General features: G+C 42.4%; 1 protein-coding gene across 8 annotated transcripts in view; it reads right to left on the bottom strand.

Moving 5' to 3' along the window:
* Positions 1–3,070: 3,070 nt before the first annotated feature.
* The window catches only part of CLN3 (CLN3 lysosomal/endosomal transmembrane protein, battenin), a 122,066-nt gene continuing 105,304 nt past the window's right edge, over positions 3,071–19,832 (bottom strand). For all 8 annotated transcript variants that reach the window (XM_068100397.2, XM_078771795.1, XM_068100399.2 and 5 more), the window contains 6 exons: positions 19,549–19,598; positions 14,856–14,924; positions 12,844–12,899; positions 12,586–12,679; positions 6,422–6,562; positions 3,071–4,534 (listed from right to left, as the gene is read on the bottom strand). In XM_068100397.2, coding sequence (XP_067956498.2) covers positions 4,418–4,534; positions 6,422–6,562; positions 12,586–12,679; positions 12,844–12,899; positions 14,856–14,924; positions 19,549–19,598 — 527 coding nt within the window. In that variant the 3' untranslated portion in view covers positions 3,071–4,417. The remainder of the gene's footprint in view (positions 4,535–6,421; positions 6,563–12,585; positions 12,680–12,843; positions 12,900–14,855; positions 14,925–19,548; positions 19,599–19,832) is intronic.

Here is a 19,832-nt window from a genome sequence, read left to right as displayed (position 1 = left end):
AATTGGTTTTGCAACACTAACGCAAGTGTGGAAAGTGGTTTTCAACATTAGCATGAGTGCGGAAAGTGGTTTTCAATGCCAGCACAAGTGTGGAAATTGGTCTTGCAACACTAAGACAAATGCGAATTGTGGTTTTCAACACTAGCGCAAGTGCGAAAGTGGTTTTGCTACACCAACACAAGTGCGAAAATGGTTCTGCAACACTAGCTCAAGTGCGGAAAGTGGTATTCAATGCCAGCACAAGTGTGGAAAGTGGTTTTGCAACACCAACACAAGTGCAAAACGTGGTATTCAATGCCAGAACAAGTGCGGAAATTAGTTCTGCAACACTAGCTCAAGTGCGGAAAGTGCTTTTCAACACTAGCACAAGTGCGAAAAGTGGTTTTGCAAAACTAACACAAGTGCGAAAGTGGTTTTGCAACACTAACACAAGTGCGAAAAGTGGTTTTGCAAAACTAACACATAGTCAGGTTCACTATGTTTTTTCGTTCAAAATCATGGTAGATTAGCAAACCTATACATTTTTGGAAACGTTATTACATGGAAAATCTGAAAATCAATGTTTACATTTGCCAATTCCGACCAATTCGATTCGACCAATTCGACCAATCGACCAATTCCATTCGACCAATTCGACCATTCGACCAATCGCTTCGATCAACCATTCGACCAATTCGATCGATTCGATTCGATTCATCGAATTCGATTCGATCGACCATTCGACCAATTCGATTTGCCAATCAATTTGACCTGATTTGATTTGATCAAATCAGTTATCCCTGGTGTTGGGCTAGCGGCTAGGGTGCCGGCTTAGGATCCTAGGATCCTGGGTTCGAATCCCGGTCAATCGCTGAATTAACGCCAGGGGGGTTGACTCAGCCTGTCATCCTTCCGAGGTCGGCAAATTGAGTACCAGTTCACTGGTAATTCCCTGCTTGTCGTTAAAGGCGGCAAAAAGGGTTGGCGTCAGGAAGGGCATCCGGGCGTAAAACATTGCTTCAAAAAGGGGACCGAAAAACAACAACAACCACAGTTCCCGAAAAAGGCCAACCCCCGCTTGCGGGGAAAAATGGCCTCTAAAGGTGGTTTTTTTTTTTTTTTAATCAATTTGACCGACCTTTGCTTGTGTGGAACGGATTGTGAAAACGATGCGGACTATATTGTCGGATACGACACACAGGACAGTGATGACAAACTCTAAATGGCATATTCTGTAATCGTGTATGTTTGATGCCATTGACTGCCTGTGTATATTTTGTCATTGACTGCCTGTGTAGATGTGAAGTTATACTGACTGCATGTGTATATATGATTTTGCTGACTGCCTGTGTATGTTTGGTGATATGAATTATTGTGACACATTTTGATGTTATTAACTGCCTGTACAAAATGATAACATGTATTTGATTATGCAACTTATCGCGAATATAAAGACAGTATTTTGCAATTCAAAACCTTTGATTCGTGTCTTACCATTCCCCACAGCACTAATTTGATACTTTCATTGCATTCCTTGTCCCTGAAAATATAGGTTTAGTATATTTTAAAAAGTTTTTAGGGTAATTAGAGGCAGAAATAGAACAAAATATGTATTTTACAGTGGCCATTTTGAAAATCCAAAATGGCCGCCATACAGGTATCTCTCCAAATGCAAACATTGATTTTTAGTTTCCTTATGCTATAACCTTTCCAAAAATGTATAGGTTTGCTAATCTACCATGATTTTGAACGAAATATAATTTATTGACATAGTGAACTTGACTAACAAGTGTGATAAGTGGTTTTCAACGCCAGTACAAGTGCGGAAAGTGTTTTTTGCAACAATAACATAAGTGCGATAAGTGGTTTTCAACACTAGCACGGAAAGTGGTTCTTGCAACAATAGCACAAGTGCGAAAAGTGGTTTTGCAACACAAGCACGAGTGCGGAAAGTGGTTTTCAACACCAACACTTGTGCGTAAAGTGGTTTTCAATGCCATCACGAGTGCGAAAAGTGGAAAACCACAATTAGCATTTGTCTTAGTGTTGCAAAACCAATTTCCACACTTGTGCTGGCATTGAAAACCACTTTCGCACTTGTGTTAGTGTTGCAAAACCACTTTCGCACTTGTGCTAATGTTGAAAACCACTTTCCACACTTGTGTTGGTGTTGCAAACCACTTCCTGCACACGTTCTATTGTTGTAAACCATTATTCGCATTTGTGTTGGTGTTGCAAAAACCAATTTCCACACATGCTGGTGTTGAAAACCACTTTACGCACAAGTGTTGGTGTTTAAAACCACTTTCCGCACTCGTACTCGTGTTGCAAAACCACTTTTCGCACTTGTGTTATTGTTGCAAAAACCACTTTCCACGCTCGTGCTAGTGTTGAAAACCACCTATCGCACGTGTGTTAGTGTTGCAAAACCGTTTTTCGCACTTCTGTTATTGTTGCAAAAACCACTTTCCGCACATGTACTGGCGTTGAAAACCACTCATCGCACTTGTGTTAAGTGTTGCAAAACCACTTTCGCATTTGTATTAGTGTTGCAAAAACAAATTTCCACACTTATGATGGTGTGGAAAACCACTTTCTGCACTCGTGCTGGTGTTGAAACCGACTTTTCGCAATTGGGTTGGTGTTGCAAAACCACTTATAGCACTTGTGCTGGTGTTGTAAACCATTATTCGCATTTGTGTTAGTGTTGCAAAAACCAATTTCCACACTTCTGCTGCAGTTGAAAACCACTTTCAGCTTTCACCAGATTCTCAAAGGGGTCCATGACTCAAAAAAGGTAAAGAACCCCTGTTCTGGAGGGTTCTAAAGGGCAATTCTCGAGGGTTCTAAAGAGTAATTCTGAATGGTTGTAAAGGGTAATTCAAAGGGTTATAAAGAGTATTTCTGTTGGGTCCTATAGGGTAATTCTAGAGGGTTCTAAAGGATAATTCTGAAGGGGTCTAAAGGGTAATTATAGAGGGTTCTAAACGGGTCTAAAGGGTAATTCTGAAGGGGTCAAAATGGTTTTGTTCATTTCTGGGCTTTGCCTATTTCATATTACAAATGCCAAACTGAACCGCTTCCTTTGGACTCAGGTGCAATTTATTATTTTATTTTGAAACCAACACATTCTCATTTAATCATGACATTTGCTGCAATTTTTGAACAAAAGTCACCGACTCATTATGCAAAAGGATAATTTTCCATATGTCATGGTTTTCGCAACAATTCATATCTGTGAAGTTTTTGCTAAGCACCTTCTACCTCCATCGACAGGCCACGACCAGTTTGAAGATGGATAGTAGAATGAAGAACTGGTCTTGCCCGTGAAGACCAATGTCGATTTGCTTCGGCAGACCGGTAGAACACGGGATTTAAACAACAAACAAAACGTTGATCGAGGCATGCCAACTGCCGTGAGAAGCAAGATGCTCAGGTTTCGGGCGTTAACCTTTCGACGAAGGATTAATGGCCAAAAACGTCAGCTTCACATTACTTCCCATAGCATACTTTGATCAACACTGTTTATTCCATCCATTGAAGATGGATAGCACAAAAAAGTGTGATAAACATTTCACCAAGTAGCCTTTTACTAGAAAAGCACGACTGATGGCTACAGGTGTCGAAGGACACAGATATTCTTGGCTGCAGAAAAACCAATACACTTACTTTGTACCAATTTGGTGCAACTTACTTTCAAAGGACACACTTCAAATCACGTTATTGAGTCCAACAATGGAATAAAGGTCCCCTCAGTGTACTCTTCATCCACTTTATTTAAATAAAAACTCCCATTATTTAAATAAAAAACTCCCATAAAAGCATCGTTTCATCATGATTAACAAAACCGCCTTGTGGTGCAGTACACGTTTTTCTATGACATCACGTGACCATATGCAAGTGTGAATTTGAGTGGTAGTTTTTTGAATTCATCAAAGTTATGAATCGCAGATGGTTGTTGTCCTTAAGGTTTAATCCATTGCATTATGTTTATCAGATAGGAAGCAAGAAAAATAAATGATTCTAAAATATTTAATCAAAGGCAACCTCAAGAGGGATCGGAGTATCCTTTACTCCAAAAGCTTTCACACTGTTTGTCAAAGGTACAGTCTGAATTTTTTTTGGAGAGATTGCTTTTCGTTTGCAATTGCAAAAGTTTTATTTTTGTTGTAAAAACAACTTTTTTTAAATTGTGACAGCTCATTGTAGAGCTTGTACTGAAATCACAAGCCTGATAAAGACATTCGAAGAAATGGTAGTTTTAGGTGAATTGCAAAGAGATATGTAAATCAACACAGTGGGTGGGATTCGAACCTCGGATCCCAGCATTATGAAGGTAAGTGCACAGATGAGAACACTGAACACAGAAACCAAATTTAATCAAAGTTGAGCAAAATACTGCTCATCCTGCAGATTTGTAGTCCAGCTACATCGATGCTCATCGTTCACATATCGCGTTGTGGACTGGGATGGCAATTGCGCCAGCCAGTGCGATTCCAATGGAGTCTGCAACACTCGTCACTCCCAAAGCAAACTCACAATGATTTTCATTTACCTGGACAAGAGAAAAGGCAATCACTTAGGCTTCCTTAATGGATTCTTCATCACTTTACTTCAATAAACTCACCGAGAGTGATACATAGAGTTGAAAATACACAGTGGCTCATTTATTGTGATGGGTCAAAATGAACAGCCTCAGCACAACTTAGTGCAGTGCAAGAGTCCAACGTTGCAGTCGAACAACAACAAAATGGACGGAAAAGAGTTTTAGTTTAAACTTTCATTCATCTTTTCTGAAAATCTCAAGTAGAATTTCAGTATCCATTGAATCTCTTGGTCTCTCTGTCTTCTACCACTTCCTTTCTGGTCCTGCACCATCTCCCTCTTTCTATGCTCCATCCACTCTCCCTCTTTCCCCCATTAGTAACCCGCTTTGATGAAACTCCCAAAATCCAGGCTAACTCCTTACCTCCACTCATTTGTTCCTTCTTTCTCTTGTGGAACCAACGTCCTCAGTCTCTTCAATCCCATTCTTACCTCCAGGGCTTAAGATGGCTGTTCTTCTTCCCCTCGGGTCACCTCCCATCCACATACGCATGATCTTGTCTACCCTAATTAACCCTCCCCAAGCACACCCCTTTCTTTCCAGGTTATTCGTTTTCTCCTCTTCCCACTCACACTCTTTTTACTTGATCCAATTGTTTCATTCTGAGGCTTTCCTTCCTCTTCTCTTCAACCCTCTTGTTGCTGCGCAAGAGCTTGTATTGAGGTTGTTCTCTCTCTCTCCTCTTCCTCCTCCTCACTTCCCCTCACTCTTATTGTTCTCTTCACCCATTCTTCCTCTAAGTGTCCCTCTGTTGCTGTTGGTGTGTCTCCCCCTTTCCACCATGTTCTTTCTGTTGTGTTATGTTCTCTGTTCAAGCTCTTCCACGAGCACTAACTTGGCCTGCAAAAAGCGTGAGAACGGTAAATTACTGTGACTATTTTATGTTTTCTTTGACAACATATTCGAACAGCATTTGTGTTTTTTGAGTCTGATATCTGTATTTGAGTGATGTCTTTTGAGTGTGATATTCTCTATTCCTGCTGATGTTTCTAATTTGATCCTGATCTTTAAGAAACATTTTCAAACAAGAGCAACCGCCAGGATGTATTTTCAGTGGTTTTTAAGGCTTTTGTGCTAAAACAAATATGGCGGCCGAACCACGTGACCGATGACGTCATCATTTATTTTTTTTAACTAATTTATTCCGAGATTATGCTCAAGAAATTTCATCTTGATCAGATGAAGTTTTGTACTTGTCGAATTATGACGTGATAATGGAGGCACCGATGACATCATCATTAACATATTTTATTCCCCATGGAGAGTTCTTTACAATGAGCCATGTCTCAATTTTTTATATTCAGCGCTTTCGGAGATAAAGAGGGGCAAAGTTTTTCGGTTATTCCAAGATGGCGGGCGAACCACATGACCGATGACATCATTATTTTTTTTCTCCACCAATTTATGCCTACATGATGCTCAATAAATTTCATCTTGATAGGATGAAGTTTTGTACTTGTAGAATTATGACGTCATAATGGAGACACCTATGATATCATCATTAACATATTTTATTCCCCATGGAGAGTTCTATACAATGAGCCATGTCTCAATTTTTTCTATTCAGCGCTTTCTGAGATATAGAGGTGCAATTTTTTCGGTTTTTCCAAGATGGCGACCGAACCACGTGATCTATGACGTCATAATTATCATTAAAAAGTCTACAGGTGGAGTTGCACCTATGGTGAAAATTTCCTGTCAATCGGACCAACGGTTGCAGAGAAAATCATATTTATTCTGTGCGGACAAACAGACAAACAGACTCAAATGCAATACCCTCTCCTCTGGCGAGGCTAACAAAGAAAAAACATTCCAACAAGGGATGCGAAACATCACCTCATGCCTTATGTTATTGAAGGTGTTGACGTAAGAAGCTCCTCCAAGAAGACCCTCGTACACGATGATAGGAAAAATGATGAAGATGGACGGCAGGAAACGATAGTATGCAGCAAAAAAGATGAACACTGCATTGACACACTGCATAAACAGCAGAAAGTCACATGTCAAGACGTGTAATTTGAACGCAATGATATCTCCTTCATTTGCAGGATGGGTAACATAGATCAGCATATTTCCACAAATGGGGTTCCATTTATGGCCAGTTATAAACTCCTGAGAACATTTTTTTTCTTTACAACAGCAATGCTCATGGAAGAACAAGGTTTAACTGACAGTGGGACAAACATCAAGGGAATAAATGAACAGGAAAGAAGACAGGAGGAAACAAGCAAGTGAGATGGTAGGGTATGGAAAGGTTACTGGGGTAATAAAGATCATGGGTCAGAATTGGGGAAAACAAGAGATGGCATTGCATTGTTTGCTTGGAGTCCTGGAGGAAATAGTGAAACAGAACAGTCTCTTGAAGGCCGTTCCATAAATGGGCGAAGTAAGGAATACAAGAGTTGAGGTGTGCAGTGAATCTGGATTTTGGAAGTTTAACTAGAATTTGGTTACTGGAAGAGTTACTATGCATATCCTGGAGTTTCTGGGGGAAATCGGAGGACTAGGAAAGCAGAGGGAGCAATGGTGGAGAAGAGACAGTAGAAAACGGAGAGACCACCGACCGACCTGCCTGCGATATCAGAGCAACAGACCTTGTGCTTCAGCTTCATCACGGCAGATTCCATTAATCTAGAGAGCTTTAGATTCCACAGAATCTAGGAGAGGCTTATGTGATGCTGGCATGCCAACCCATAGCAGAGAGCAGTACTCCATTGATTTACAGCCAAAGGCCCTGTAGACAGAGCGGCTCTGATTTTCCAAGGAAATACGACAGAGGATGCCCATTCTGCAGCTGAATTGGAAGCCAACTTAGCTATATGTTCGACCCAGGAAAGGTCAAGGATGATGGCAAGGCCTAGAATATCAAGAGATTGATACCAAGGAAATAGGTTGGTTCGTAATACTGAAGTGATAGAGGGAGACTGAGATTTTCCAGGATTTAAGGAAATGTTCCATTTACTATGAGTTGGATCTTGGAGACGGCCTGAAGCTGGAAGATGTGAAAACATTTTGTTACCTAGGAGACATGCTGAATGGAGAAGGTGGATCAGACTCGGCAACGGTTGCTGGAGTGAGATGTGCATGGAAGAAGTTTCGGGAACTGAGGGGCGTGCTGATGAGGAGGAGAATGTCGTTGAAGCTGAAGGGAAAGTTGTATGCTGCATGTGTGAGAAGTGTTATGATTTATGGGAGCGAGACATGGGTAATGAACGTAGAGCAGCAACGAAGGCTGGAAAGGGTGGAAATGCGAATGGTTCGGTGGATGTGTGGTGTGTCATTGAGAGGGAGGAAGACAAATGATGAATTGCGAAAGATGATGGGAATAAAGCCTGTGATTGATGCTGTGAAGTGAAACAGGTTGAGATGGTTTGGTCATGTGTTGAGGAAGGATGAAAGTGACTGGTTGAGAAGTGATGGAAATGAATGTAGAAGGAAGTAGAGGACGGGAAAGACCGAGAAAGACTTGGCTAAAGATGGTGGAAGAAGAAATGCGGGCAAGGGGGTTAACAAGGAGAGATGCAGAAAATAGGGCAAAATGGAGAAGATTGTCATGGGGACCGCAAGGCTAACCCCCGCTCTAGCAGGGAAAATGGCCTTAAAATGCAGGTTGTTGTTGTCGTTTCCATTTATTAGACCAGAGTCTGATGAAAATAAAAAGACAGGGCATGAGAGGGAGAGAGGGAGGGAGAGAGAGCGAGAGAGCGAGAGAGCGAGAGAGCGAGAGAGCGAGAGAGCGAGAGAGCGAGAGAGAGAGAGAGAGAGAGAGAGATAGAGAGAGAGAGAGAGAGAGAGAGAGAAAGAGAAAGAGAAAGAGAAAGAGAAAGAGAAAGAGAAAGAGAACGAGAAAGAGAAAGAGGAAGAGAGGAATAGAGAGAGATGCTGTCTGCCTCGCAGAGGAATGAAGGGGAGGATACTGTACTGTACGACACAAAGTGCAGTGGCCTGCAAAAGCGAAGGGGGTTTTACCAGAGCATCGGATTTCTTACAAAGCCTTTGTTTCATGAACATTGTCACTTATCTGATGGAAGTCTCAATTAACCAATCCTGAAAAATCCATTTAATCTGTTGATCAATTGCCAAAAAGGAGTTCACTCACACAGTTCTGTGACATTACCTTAATGTGTGACAGGCATTTGCTGTTTGTCAGGATGCATGCAGCAATAGCTGGAATGGCACTTGATTACTGGTACTCACGACAGTAATGGGGTCTGATCTCGACTTATTGTCTTGTAGGGTTTGACCAGTTCGCTCCGGGCAGGAGCTGCAACTCCTCGCTTGGATGTTGAGAATCTACTCCTATTGATGAGTGGTCCAATTATATGACCATGCATTCTGGCCCTTCTGGGTTAGGATGTGTGTGTTTCATTGACCTTCGGGTTGAGGTGCATGTGTATGCTCAAGGGACAGTCTTGTTGTACTGTCTACTAAGGTCGTGGGCTTAAAGTACATGTTACAAGCCCTGTTTAAATGTTTTGATTGTTTTACTTTTCTTAAATAAAAAAGGCTTCCCTATCAAGCTCGAAACACGTGTCCATGGATATACCCTCTCCGGGGTGGACTGGAGTAGGGTACATTGATGTACCCTCTCTACAAAATTAAAATAAGTAAATTTTCTTCCTGGTATTCACTGCAGTACAATCCTATGGGGAAGTAGAGGGCTGTATAAAATATGTAATAAAAAATATATATATATATATATTGTTACGGACCGCGGATAAGATGTTCGTTTTGCCGAGCGGAGGCCCCGCGGTCGTACAGTTACCCCGACTAACCCGATTCCCGAGCGTTGGCCAGATCGCGCCACAGATATTCAATAGGGAAAAGACAAAAGCGACACGGATGTGAAGAAGAAAAAGAAGACGAAAAGGTTGGCAATACTACTAAATTTATTCCTATTATTTACATGCTCAAAATAACCAAGGAAGAAGGAAAGATAAGAAAATAATATACAGAAGATATTAGAGAAACAGTGAAAATTCCTTATACAAGCTTAATTAAATTCCCAGGGACAAAACAAACAGAACAAACTCACGTACACGAATGGGGAAATTGCAGGCAGGAATGACAGGAGGTGGATGGCTGGAGGGGGAGGAAGGCACGGAGCTGGCTGGAGCTTGATCCCGCACGGGACGTCGGGCTGGACCTCGACGGCCGCCGATGCCACTGATCCTGTCGTGTGCGTGGGGTAACGGGTCGGAGCTGCTTGGTGGAGCCAAGCCAACGCTGCTGGTGGGGGGTCTGGCGTGACGGGTTCTCTCTCCCTCTATCACTAACTCCAGGACTCTTTCTCTCTTGCTTAGCCCAACTATTCCTCTCTTGCTTAGTCCAACCACTCTTTTTCTCTCTTGGTCCAATCACTCCTCACCACCGACAACTCAACGCAACCACTGACCACCACTGACGACCAACCCACTTGCTTCTTGCGCGCGCGCCTTTTATAGCGCCTCCGGCCATTACGCTGCCGGCCTTTAGGACACGCCCATCGGTGTGCTCACCTCGGCCCTGGTTGGTCGCGCGACCCTCTGGCTCCGCCCTTGATGACCACGGGCGGGCACGCCTTTCTTCCCCGACCCGAGCACATGTTCAATGGTGGTTTTGGGGCGAAAACAACCCACAGCTGTAACAAACTGGCAAACTGCCCAGTGCAGTTGGCAATGGAGACTTGGAGGGGATGTAGCTGGAAATTGAGGCTTGGCAATGGAAGTTTTGGGAGTGGGAATGGGGAATGAAGGGGGATCTATCTCGTTTCTCTTGGTGCAATGGAGTGTCATTTTAATGGAAGACAAAGCCTTAACCTAATACACAGAATAAGGAAAGAAACTACTGAACAGGGATATTATAGTGTCCTTCAATGTATGCTTTATGGAATTAACTACCGGAACGCCCTTTGACCTTTATACACACTGGAGCAAGGAGGGCTCAGAATAAAGCAATAATTCATAACAATTTACAATACAATACAACACAATCAAAAAAACTCAATCCTCATATCCGCAACAATATATATATCGTTGCGGTTTTGAGAACCCACACAGGTAACATCATTAAAGGTTAAAGGTTGCACCCCATAGTTAGGCCACATGCAACACGTAGGTCACCTTAGAACGTCAGTTATTTCATAGTATGTGTTTAGGATAAGGCCATTTCCAATAGTTGCATCTGCATTGTGTAAAACAAATAAGAGTAGGCCCCGTCCATTTTGCAGCCTCCCTCCAACCGACTCCATTGCTCACTATCCTGTCTGCACCCCATTGCCCCTCGCATTGGGCCAGCAGCGTTAGCTGCCAGTTGCTCGCTCAAACCAGCCCAAATGCCACGAGGTAAGGCCCGAAAAGGGGGCGGAGCGCAAGGGTGGGGGTGTGGCCACGTCAGGCAGCCATCAAGGGCGGAGCCGGTAAGACCCCAGCAGCCAATCAGGGTGTGGCTAGAGGTTAAAGGTTGCACCCCATAGTTAGGCCACATGTGGCTAGAGATTCCAGAGGGTTCGCTGGGCGTGGCAATAAAACCCTTTGCGCGAGGCCCCCACCTCAGTTATGAGGAGGGCGTGCGCTGAGTCAGATCCCCAAAGAACGCGCTGAGTTCTGAGTTATGAGCCCGGGTCCTCTGTTGAACAGTTATGAGGAGAAACGCGTTGAGGACTCGAGTATGAGCAGAGGTTTGAAGGACTGCGTTGAAAGGTCTGGCGCTAAAGGACTTGTTGGGGAAGGTTCATTGTGGCAGGACTCGAAGGGAGTGAGCGTGCCAAAGGACTTTGTTGGAGAGAGCGCATTGTGAGCACTCATGGAGAAAGGCGCCCAGTAAAGAAGGGCTTGTTGGAGATCGCTGGTTGGGAATTTGGCTTGGGCTTGCGGTGAGCGAATATCAAGCGCCAGCATTCCTATCACATACGCGGCCATGAGCCAACATAACCGCTAACCGCTTACCGATCCCCCGATATATAATTGTCCGCCTCGCGCCTCTGGCACGCGGAGAGCTGCCTGCCATCTTCCATCGCCTGCACGGTACGAGTCGGGGACCGGACGAGCTGTGGACGCCATCTTTGGACCCTCAACCCGACCATTTACAGCCCCGTGTGTGAGTCTGAGTGCGAACGGGCCCGTGTCCAGGGAATAAGTATAAGACTGTATAAGGCTGCCCTGTGTATCTGCTTCTTCCTCTTCACTGTACATTACTTTTCTTCCTCTTCTTCTTAGCGTACAAATTGTTAATAAATTATTGTGTTATTCCTTTTCCTCTTGGTCCGACCGTTTTAGTCATTTCCTTCATTGGGTAAACGCGGCACGATTACCACCGCTTAGAATCGGGTTTAGTTTTTGGTTAACAGCTCGGATCGCGGATCGCTATCCGCTCGGCATATTACATCAACATCCGTGATTGGGGGGGGAGTTATTTCCTCGTTTCCGGCCAGCGTTAGTACTTAGGTAATAGCGAATCCCTAGTCCTAAAAACCCTACCTAACGCTGCCCGGGAAGGACGTCATAGCCCCCGGATCCCGTCGGTCAGTAAAAGACAAGGGGATTAACCCCCCCTTGGTAAAGGGGAAGGCCGACGAGGAGATTCGCAACAATATATATATATATATATATATATATATATATATATATATATATATATATATATATATGTATATATATATATATATATATATATATATATATATATATATACATATTTATATATATATATATATATACATATTTATATATATATATATATATACAGTCATGTGAAAAAGTAAGTACACCCCATGTAAAGTTTTGACTTTTTCAACATATTTCAACATACAGCTATTTGATCTTCATTTCAACAATATTGATAGAAAAGGTGATATAATATAACAAATATCATGAAACATTTACATTTTGTAGTCCATTGTATCATTTAAATAAACATAAATGCAAATTTCGCATGCGGAAAAAGTAAGTACTGTACTCATCTCATAAGTACTCATTGTACTCATCGTACTTAAAAAGTAAGTATTAATTAATTGATCTCACCTGAAGCAGAGCTAGAATCCAAGTCTTTTTAATGTGTATAATCTTCAGGGACGATCGTGAAATAAATACGCCAGCCTGGTAAAGAGCTTGATACCTAGGAAGAAAGCACAGCTGGGAATTGTGAAATCTTTATTAATTAACAGGCAAATATAGACATTTTGTGCATAGTTTTAAAATCACCATGAGAAATCAACTTTATAACGTGCAAAAGGACCAATCTACGTTAGGTACCTCGTTGCAAAAGTGAGGCCTACTTACCACCTGTACTGCTCATCATGGGTCAGTGAAATATTGTGAAAATACAAAAGTTCAACCTACGAAAAAAAAAACAGGAATCATAATAAACAGTAATCATAATTATAATGTTCAAACAAGAAAAAGAGCAATCCGAGATTGCAAACCCTCGCCAGGATGTATTTTCAGTGGTTTTTAACACTTTTGTGTTAAAACAAAACATTGCCTTGATTTCACACGCTAGCAAAATATTACTAAAGATCGTTCAACATAGAATAGAAGATCCCATTAAGCGAGAACCGCCCATTGAGCTAGCAGGTTACATAAGAGGAAGAGGTACGAGAGATAAAATCACAAACTCGAGGTGGATAATGTAATAAACAAGGGAATATCAAAGGAAGATTGTAGCAAAGCCTTCGGTTGTGTTGATGATGAACTGATGTGGATTATGCCGAGAGAAATGTGGATGTCGGAGCACATGATGCGTCTGATAAGAACTCTGTACACTAAACAAGAAGCTGCAGAATAAACAGGGTATGGAGAGAGAGAGAATGGTTTGGAATTGGAAGAGGCGTTAACAGGGGGTGCATCTTCTCCCCTTACAAATGTAGACGACTCCCAAAGTCCACATGTAGAGGACTCCCAAAGTCCACATGTAGACGACTCCCAAAGTCCACATGGAGACTCCCCCCAAAGTCCACATGTAGACGACTCCCAAAGTCCACATGGAGACGACTCCCAACGTCCACATGAAGACTCCCCCCAACGTCCACATGAAGACGACTCCCAAAGTCCACATGGAGACGACTCCCAACGTCCACATGAAGACGACTCCCAAAGTCCACATGGAGACGACTCCCAACGTCCACATGTAGACGACTCCCAACGTCCACATGTAGACGACTCCCAACGTCCACATGTAGACGACTCCCAACGTCCACATGTAGACGACTCCCAACGTCCACATGTAGACGACTCCTAACATCCACATGTAGATGGCCCCCAACAACCAAATTTAGATGACCTCAACATCCACATGTAGATAGCTCCCAACATCCACATGTAGATGGCCCCAACTACCAAATTTAGATGACCCCAACATCCACATGTAGATGGCCCCCAAACAACCAAATTTAGATGGCCCCCAACATCCACATGTATATGGCCCCCAAACAACCAAATTTAGATGACCCCAACATCCATATGTAGATAGCTCCCAACAACCAAATTTAGATGACCCCAACATCCACATGTAGATGGCCCCCAAACAACCAAATTTAGATGGCCCCCAACATCCACATGTAGATGGCCCCCAAACAACCAAATTTAGATGACCCCAACATCCACATGTAGATAGCTCCCAACAACCAAATCTAGAACACCCCAACATCCAAATGTAGATGGCCCCCAAACAACCAAATTTAGATGACCCCAACATCCACATGTAGATAGCTCCCAACATCCACATATAGATAGCTCCCAACAACGACATGTAGACGGCCCCAAACATCCAAATATAGGTGACCCCCAACATCAACATGCTGAAGACCCCCAACAGGCAACATCCACATGTAGATGACCCCAACATCCACATGTGGATGATTCCCAACATCAAAATATAATGTAGATGACTCCCAACATCAAAATAAAGATGACTCCCAACATCAAAGTATAGATGACTCCCAACATCCACATGTATATGTCCCCCAACATCAAAATATAGATAACCTCCAACATCCACATATATATGACCCCCAACATCAAAATATAGATGACCCTAACATCCACATGTTGATAACTTGAAAATCACAAAAAGGGACATGATGTATTACTTCTTTCAAAGCATTTTATTATGCTTACTCAAAAAAAGGTCAAACTTATTTTTTCCAAATACAACAAACATTTAAACCCATTGCAAAGTATTTGAAAGTCAGAAAATGAAGCATCAATAATAATTGGCAGTTTTGATTATATTCACCCCCAACCCCCTTTTGCCTTTCCCAAACAGTAAACACTGTGGAAACAGAATCACATACCAAGCCTTGGTTAATGAAGTATTCAGCAAGGTACACAAGTCCAAGGTAGCTCATGTGGCTCATTAGTCCCTGTTACAAAAAGCATGACGACTCAAAAAAAGCAAAAGTGACATTCCACACATACCTCAGACAGAAAGGTCAAATAAGGAAGATAACATCAATGACCAAATGCCATTCCCAAGTAAATTATCATCCAGTTTACTGCAAATGATAGTTTGCCTCTTCCAAGATGAAAGTTTTTATAGGTTTTTCAAAGTAAAACATAAAAATAAATTTTTAACTAAGTGAATAAAGCAAAAAAAACAAAAACAAAAAACAAATATATATATATATATATATACACGGTATATATATATATTAACATCGGCTCAAGATGATTTGCATACACAGTATTAATTTTAGATCATACCAATAAAAACTGCCATCTATTTATTATGTACACAAAATGGCAGAATTTTTGACTGCCACCTACCCCAGGCATGTGCCCTCATCTTTCTTCAACATCCAAATACCAGGCAATCGAAGCAAAACATTTTTTTTCGGCAGAACTTAGGCACTTTGCTTCCTGCCGTGTAATACCCAATAGTTATCCATGCTCTACAGTTTAAATGCTCAGGATAAAGCAAATAAGCAGCACGTACCATTTTAAATATTTGGTCTGACTCGACTAGGGCCGTCATTGAATCGTCAAACTTCCAGACTCAGACCGGACACTCTAACCACAATGTCGTAGAGTTGCTGCTTGCACGAGAATAAACATGCACTTGTTGTGAGCTTTGTAAAGCTTGAGTGTCAGTTTTCTTCTGAAGAGTTTTTAGATTTCCTTCAGTTGCAATGGCTTTCCATATTATAAAGGTAAGTTATTTAATAGTAACTACCTTTACAAACCTTTGTGCACCAAAACCTGATAGTCAAGATAGCTGCAGATAATAAAAAGGGGTGGACTGATTCATTACAGGAAATCAAAACCATTGGCTTCTCCAAACCCCTCTCTCCTCATTGGCTTATCTGACACAAATGATATCAAACTCAGCATTCATGCTGATGACGTCATCTAAAGGATGAGTCATAAGTCCCAGGACACGGTTTTAGCGGCTTATAAAATATTTGTTTATATCATGTATTTATGGTGGGTTTTTTTTCAGATAACACAAATAATACATTAAACCAAGATGACAGACTCCAGTCCATTTACAATGGAAGAGAGGCTGGCAGCAGTGGTGCGGTACCACAACAGGAGAAACACGAACAAGAAGAATAAACAGATGCGAGAAGACTTTGAGGAGCGTTTTGGAAAGCCTGCGCTGTCAAAATCAAATCTTCGTCTTTGGGAAAAGACATTTCAGACAGGAAGTGTACTCGACAAGAAGTGCAGCGGACGACCAAAAATTTGTGATTTGGGAATTCAAAATATTAAAACATCCGTTCTCAGATCTCTGAAAAAATCATTACGGAAACGTTCTGCAGAGTTGGGCGTTTCGTAATTCATCGTTACGTCACACAATGAAAGAAGACCTTCAAATGAAACCACATAAACCACCTGTCATTTGTGAATTGTCAGACGTGGATCATGAAAACAGGTTGACATCTCTTGACAGACGGTTGCAGCACTTCAATACAATTCCTAAAAGGTCAAAGGTCAAAGTTTAGTGATGAATGTGCTGTCTACCTCAGTTCATGTCCATGCAATTGAGGTCATAATGGGTTGGGGAATGTGCTGGGATTGTTTTGGTTCATTGAGCATCTCCTTCTCCTCTGAAATGTCCCAAATATAGCACAATGCCTCAAGGATCCTCTCCTAACCAAATGCTACTGCGTGGCTTCTCGTGTCGACCCTGTTTCTTACTAAAGGCAGAGGGTGGAGGTGAGTCCCTGACACCTTAAAACTGGGTGGAGCTTGTTAGCCTTGAATGGAAATCTGTCTGAGGGACAACTCTGATCTCAAACCCTGGTGGGTGGTACTTGTGAGCCTTGGTCGGCACCACAGTCTACCAAAAAGGGGTCGAGGCACTATTTGTTGTCTTGAAGCAGACAATAACCCCTCCCAGCCATTTTTGTCCTGGGAAGACACAAACTTTCTATATTTGTCTTGTTTCAGTGTAAGAGGCTGGTTGTTCCGTTATTGAGGAGTGTTAGTTTCTCGTTACATTCATGTACATCGAGTCCTGTGTTTCACAACCTGAGCCTGATCACTCTGAAGGGTACAAGTTAAAAACATGCCGCAGGTCATGGCCGCCCGATAGTACATGATCCTGAACTGAATGGTAATGCATCAGCAGGTGTAAAATGCCAGGGTAGCTGCACTGCCATGGACATGCATCGATGGTGGCCCTTGCATCTACTTCCGGTTGCTTTCCTGAGGCCATCATGGTGCCTCTGCTACGGCTAGAGGTTCATTTGGGCTCTTGATGTCTCTCATTGTGGCCTTATACATGACATGTAGATCTTTTTTTCGTCTTCTTTCTTCTTCTATATATTGTAACACTACGACCATTCAATCTAACGAACCCCATTCTCAACCTGCATTTCGATTCCCGCCACCAAGGTGTAGCACATCACACGCCTCAGTTGCCTCACAGACAGCACGGAATGTGCTCTGAGGGTCTATCACAGTATCACAGGTTGTTCCACCTGAGCATACTTTCAGTTGCTTTCCGCATTTGGCAGTTTCTTCCCATCCATATACTGTATCTGTCCTGAGAAGTAAGACTATGAGGTATTCTTCCAGATTTTCCCCCTGCATGGCATCACTCTGGAACAGTTTCCCTGCTTTCCCCTCAATCCCATCCGACCTCAATTCAAGAGGAATGTCGATAGATTCCTCCTTTCCGTTTAATATATATTGTATACTTCCCTTTATGTAGCCCCCACCTCGAGTGGCTTACTTTTGGAGTGATGCTAATCCACATTAAGTTGAATAAGTGCAAGACCATCCACCACATGTTATTGTTTGGGCGGTGTTATCTGCCACCACCTCATTCATCCTTACTTTTTTGATGCGTCAGTCAACCAGCAGTCACATCTGCATATGTTGAAGAATTACCTCACACCTGAACTTGAATGATGTGGACTAGCCCATGAGCTTTATTTCCAGCAGGTAAGGGGCGCCTGCGCATCATGCATAGGTGTGGTACGAAATTACCTCAATCAAATTTTTCCTAACCGTTGGATTGGCAGGACTTTGCCAACACTTCTGTGGTCACCACGCAGTCCTGACCTGACCACTTGTGACAATCTCTGTGGGGATACGTCAAAGCTGAGGTTGCAGAAGATTGCATGGCATCTGTTGATGAACTGAAAACTCATTCAGGAAGCATTTGGCACCATCATACATGGTGTTTGACCCTGGTGTTGGGCTAGCGGCTAGGGTGCCGGCTTAGGATCCTAGGATCCTGGGTTCGAATCCCGGTCGATCGCTGAATTAATGCCAGGGGGGTTGACTCAGCCTGTCATCCTTCCGAGGTCGGCTAATTGAGTACTAGTTCACTGGTAATTCCCTGTTTGTCGTTAAAGGCGGCAAAAAGGGTTGGCGTCAGGAAGGGCATCCGGCCGTAAAAACATTGCTTCAAAAAGGGGACCAAAAAACAACAACAACCACGGTTCCCGAAAAAGGCCAACCCCCACTTTGCGGGGAAAAATGGCCTCTAAAGGTGTTTTTTTATATTTTTTTATACATGGTATTTTGTATCGGTTTTCACACCATACATGGAGAAAATGATCTTGTACGGTGTTAACGTCGGATGACATACGGATGCCTCAATGTCTAAGGAGGTATTGTAATTGTTGTATAACTGTAAGATGTTATTACTCCTGGAGATTATGGCTCATCCTGGTAGATGGTATAAACAAATCTTGTATAAATAGCTAAAACAGTGTCCTGGGACTTATGACTCACTCTGTAGGTCTTCATGCCTCTCAAGCCAGCTGACAATCCAAATTGTTTACTTTATATTCTCACAATGTCAGGTGATCATCTGTGAGCATTTCAACATCTCAAATGCACAACATATATACAAATGCACAGATCACACCCTGCAATCTGAATTACCTCAGCTACCAAAGGTGGACGGAAGTTATGTTTTCACCCATGTCTGTTTCTTTGTCTGTTTGTCTGTCTGTGAACAGGATATTTAAAAAAAAGTTGTGGACGGATTTGGACGAAATTTTGTGGAGAGGTTGGGAGTGTGACAAGGACGAAATTATTTGATTTTGGTGAGGATCGGTGTACGGATCCGAGAATATTTTAAGTGATTCTTCACCATTAAGTGAAATACCACGCCATACAGTACTGTTAATTGAAAACAATATACAGTACTGTATAGCATGGTATTTCAAAAAGTTGTGGATGGATTATGACAAAACTTGGTGGATGAGTTGCTTCGGTGACAAGAACAAGCAGATGTGATTTTGGTTCATGTCCGGATCCAGATGCGGCCTATCAGTGGGATACAACACAAACTGTTCAGCCTGGCAATGGAGGTATGCACTCTACCGAGTGCATTGACTTTGCACTCAATAGTCGTCTTGCAAAACACGTAGAGTATACTTTTTTCAGCAAGTAATGCATAAACCCTAACCCACCCAGAGGGGAATAATCTGCATGCCAACATAATACAGTACATACCTGAAGCACATTCCAGTACATATCTGAAGCACATTCCAGTACATACCTGAAGCACATTCCAGTACATACCTGAAACACATTCCACTTCTCCCGATATGTCATCCTGTTAGAAGGTGCAGCTAAAACACACAACAAAAACAGAAAAACGTTGTTGCTGTTCATATTAACCCGGCATTAAAATGAGGAGGTGGAGATATGGAAAAAAAAGACCAATTAGAAGGCATAAAATATGTGGTGGGAAGAATTGTGGAGTAGAGGGGGGAATTATAAAAAAGAGAGCAAAATGAGGTGCGGAAAAAATGAGGTTAGAAAATGGTCATTGTGTAGGCAATATTTTGCTTCATAGATAAGAA

This window comes from Myxine glutinosa, chromosome 2, assembly GCF_964187855.1.
Source record: "Myxine glutinosa chromosome 2, kmMyxGlut1.1, whole genome shotgun sequence".
Taxonomy (NCBI): Eukaryota; Metazoa; Chordata; class Myxini; order Myxiniformes; family Myxinidae; genus Myxine; species Myxine glutinosa.
This window is presented reverse-complemented; position numbering and strand designations above follow the sequence as displayed.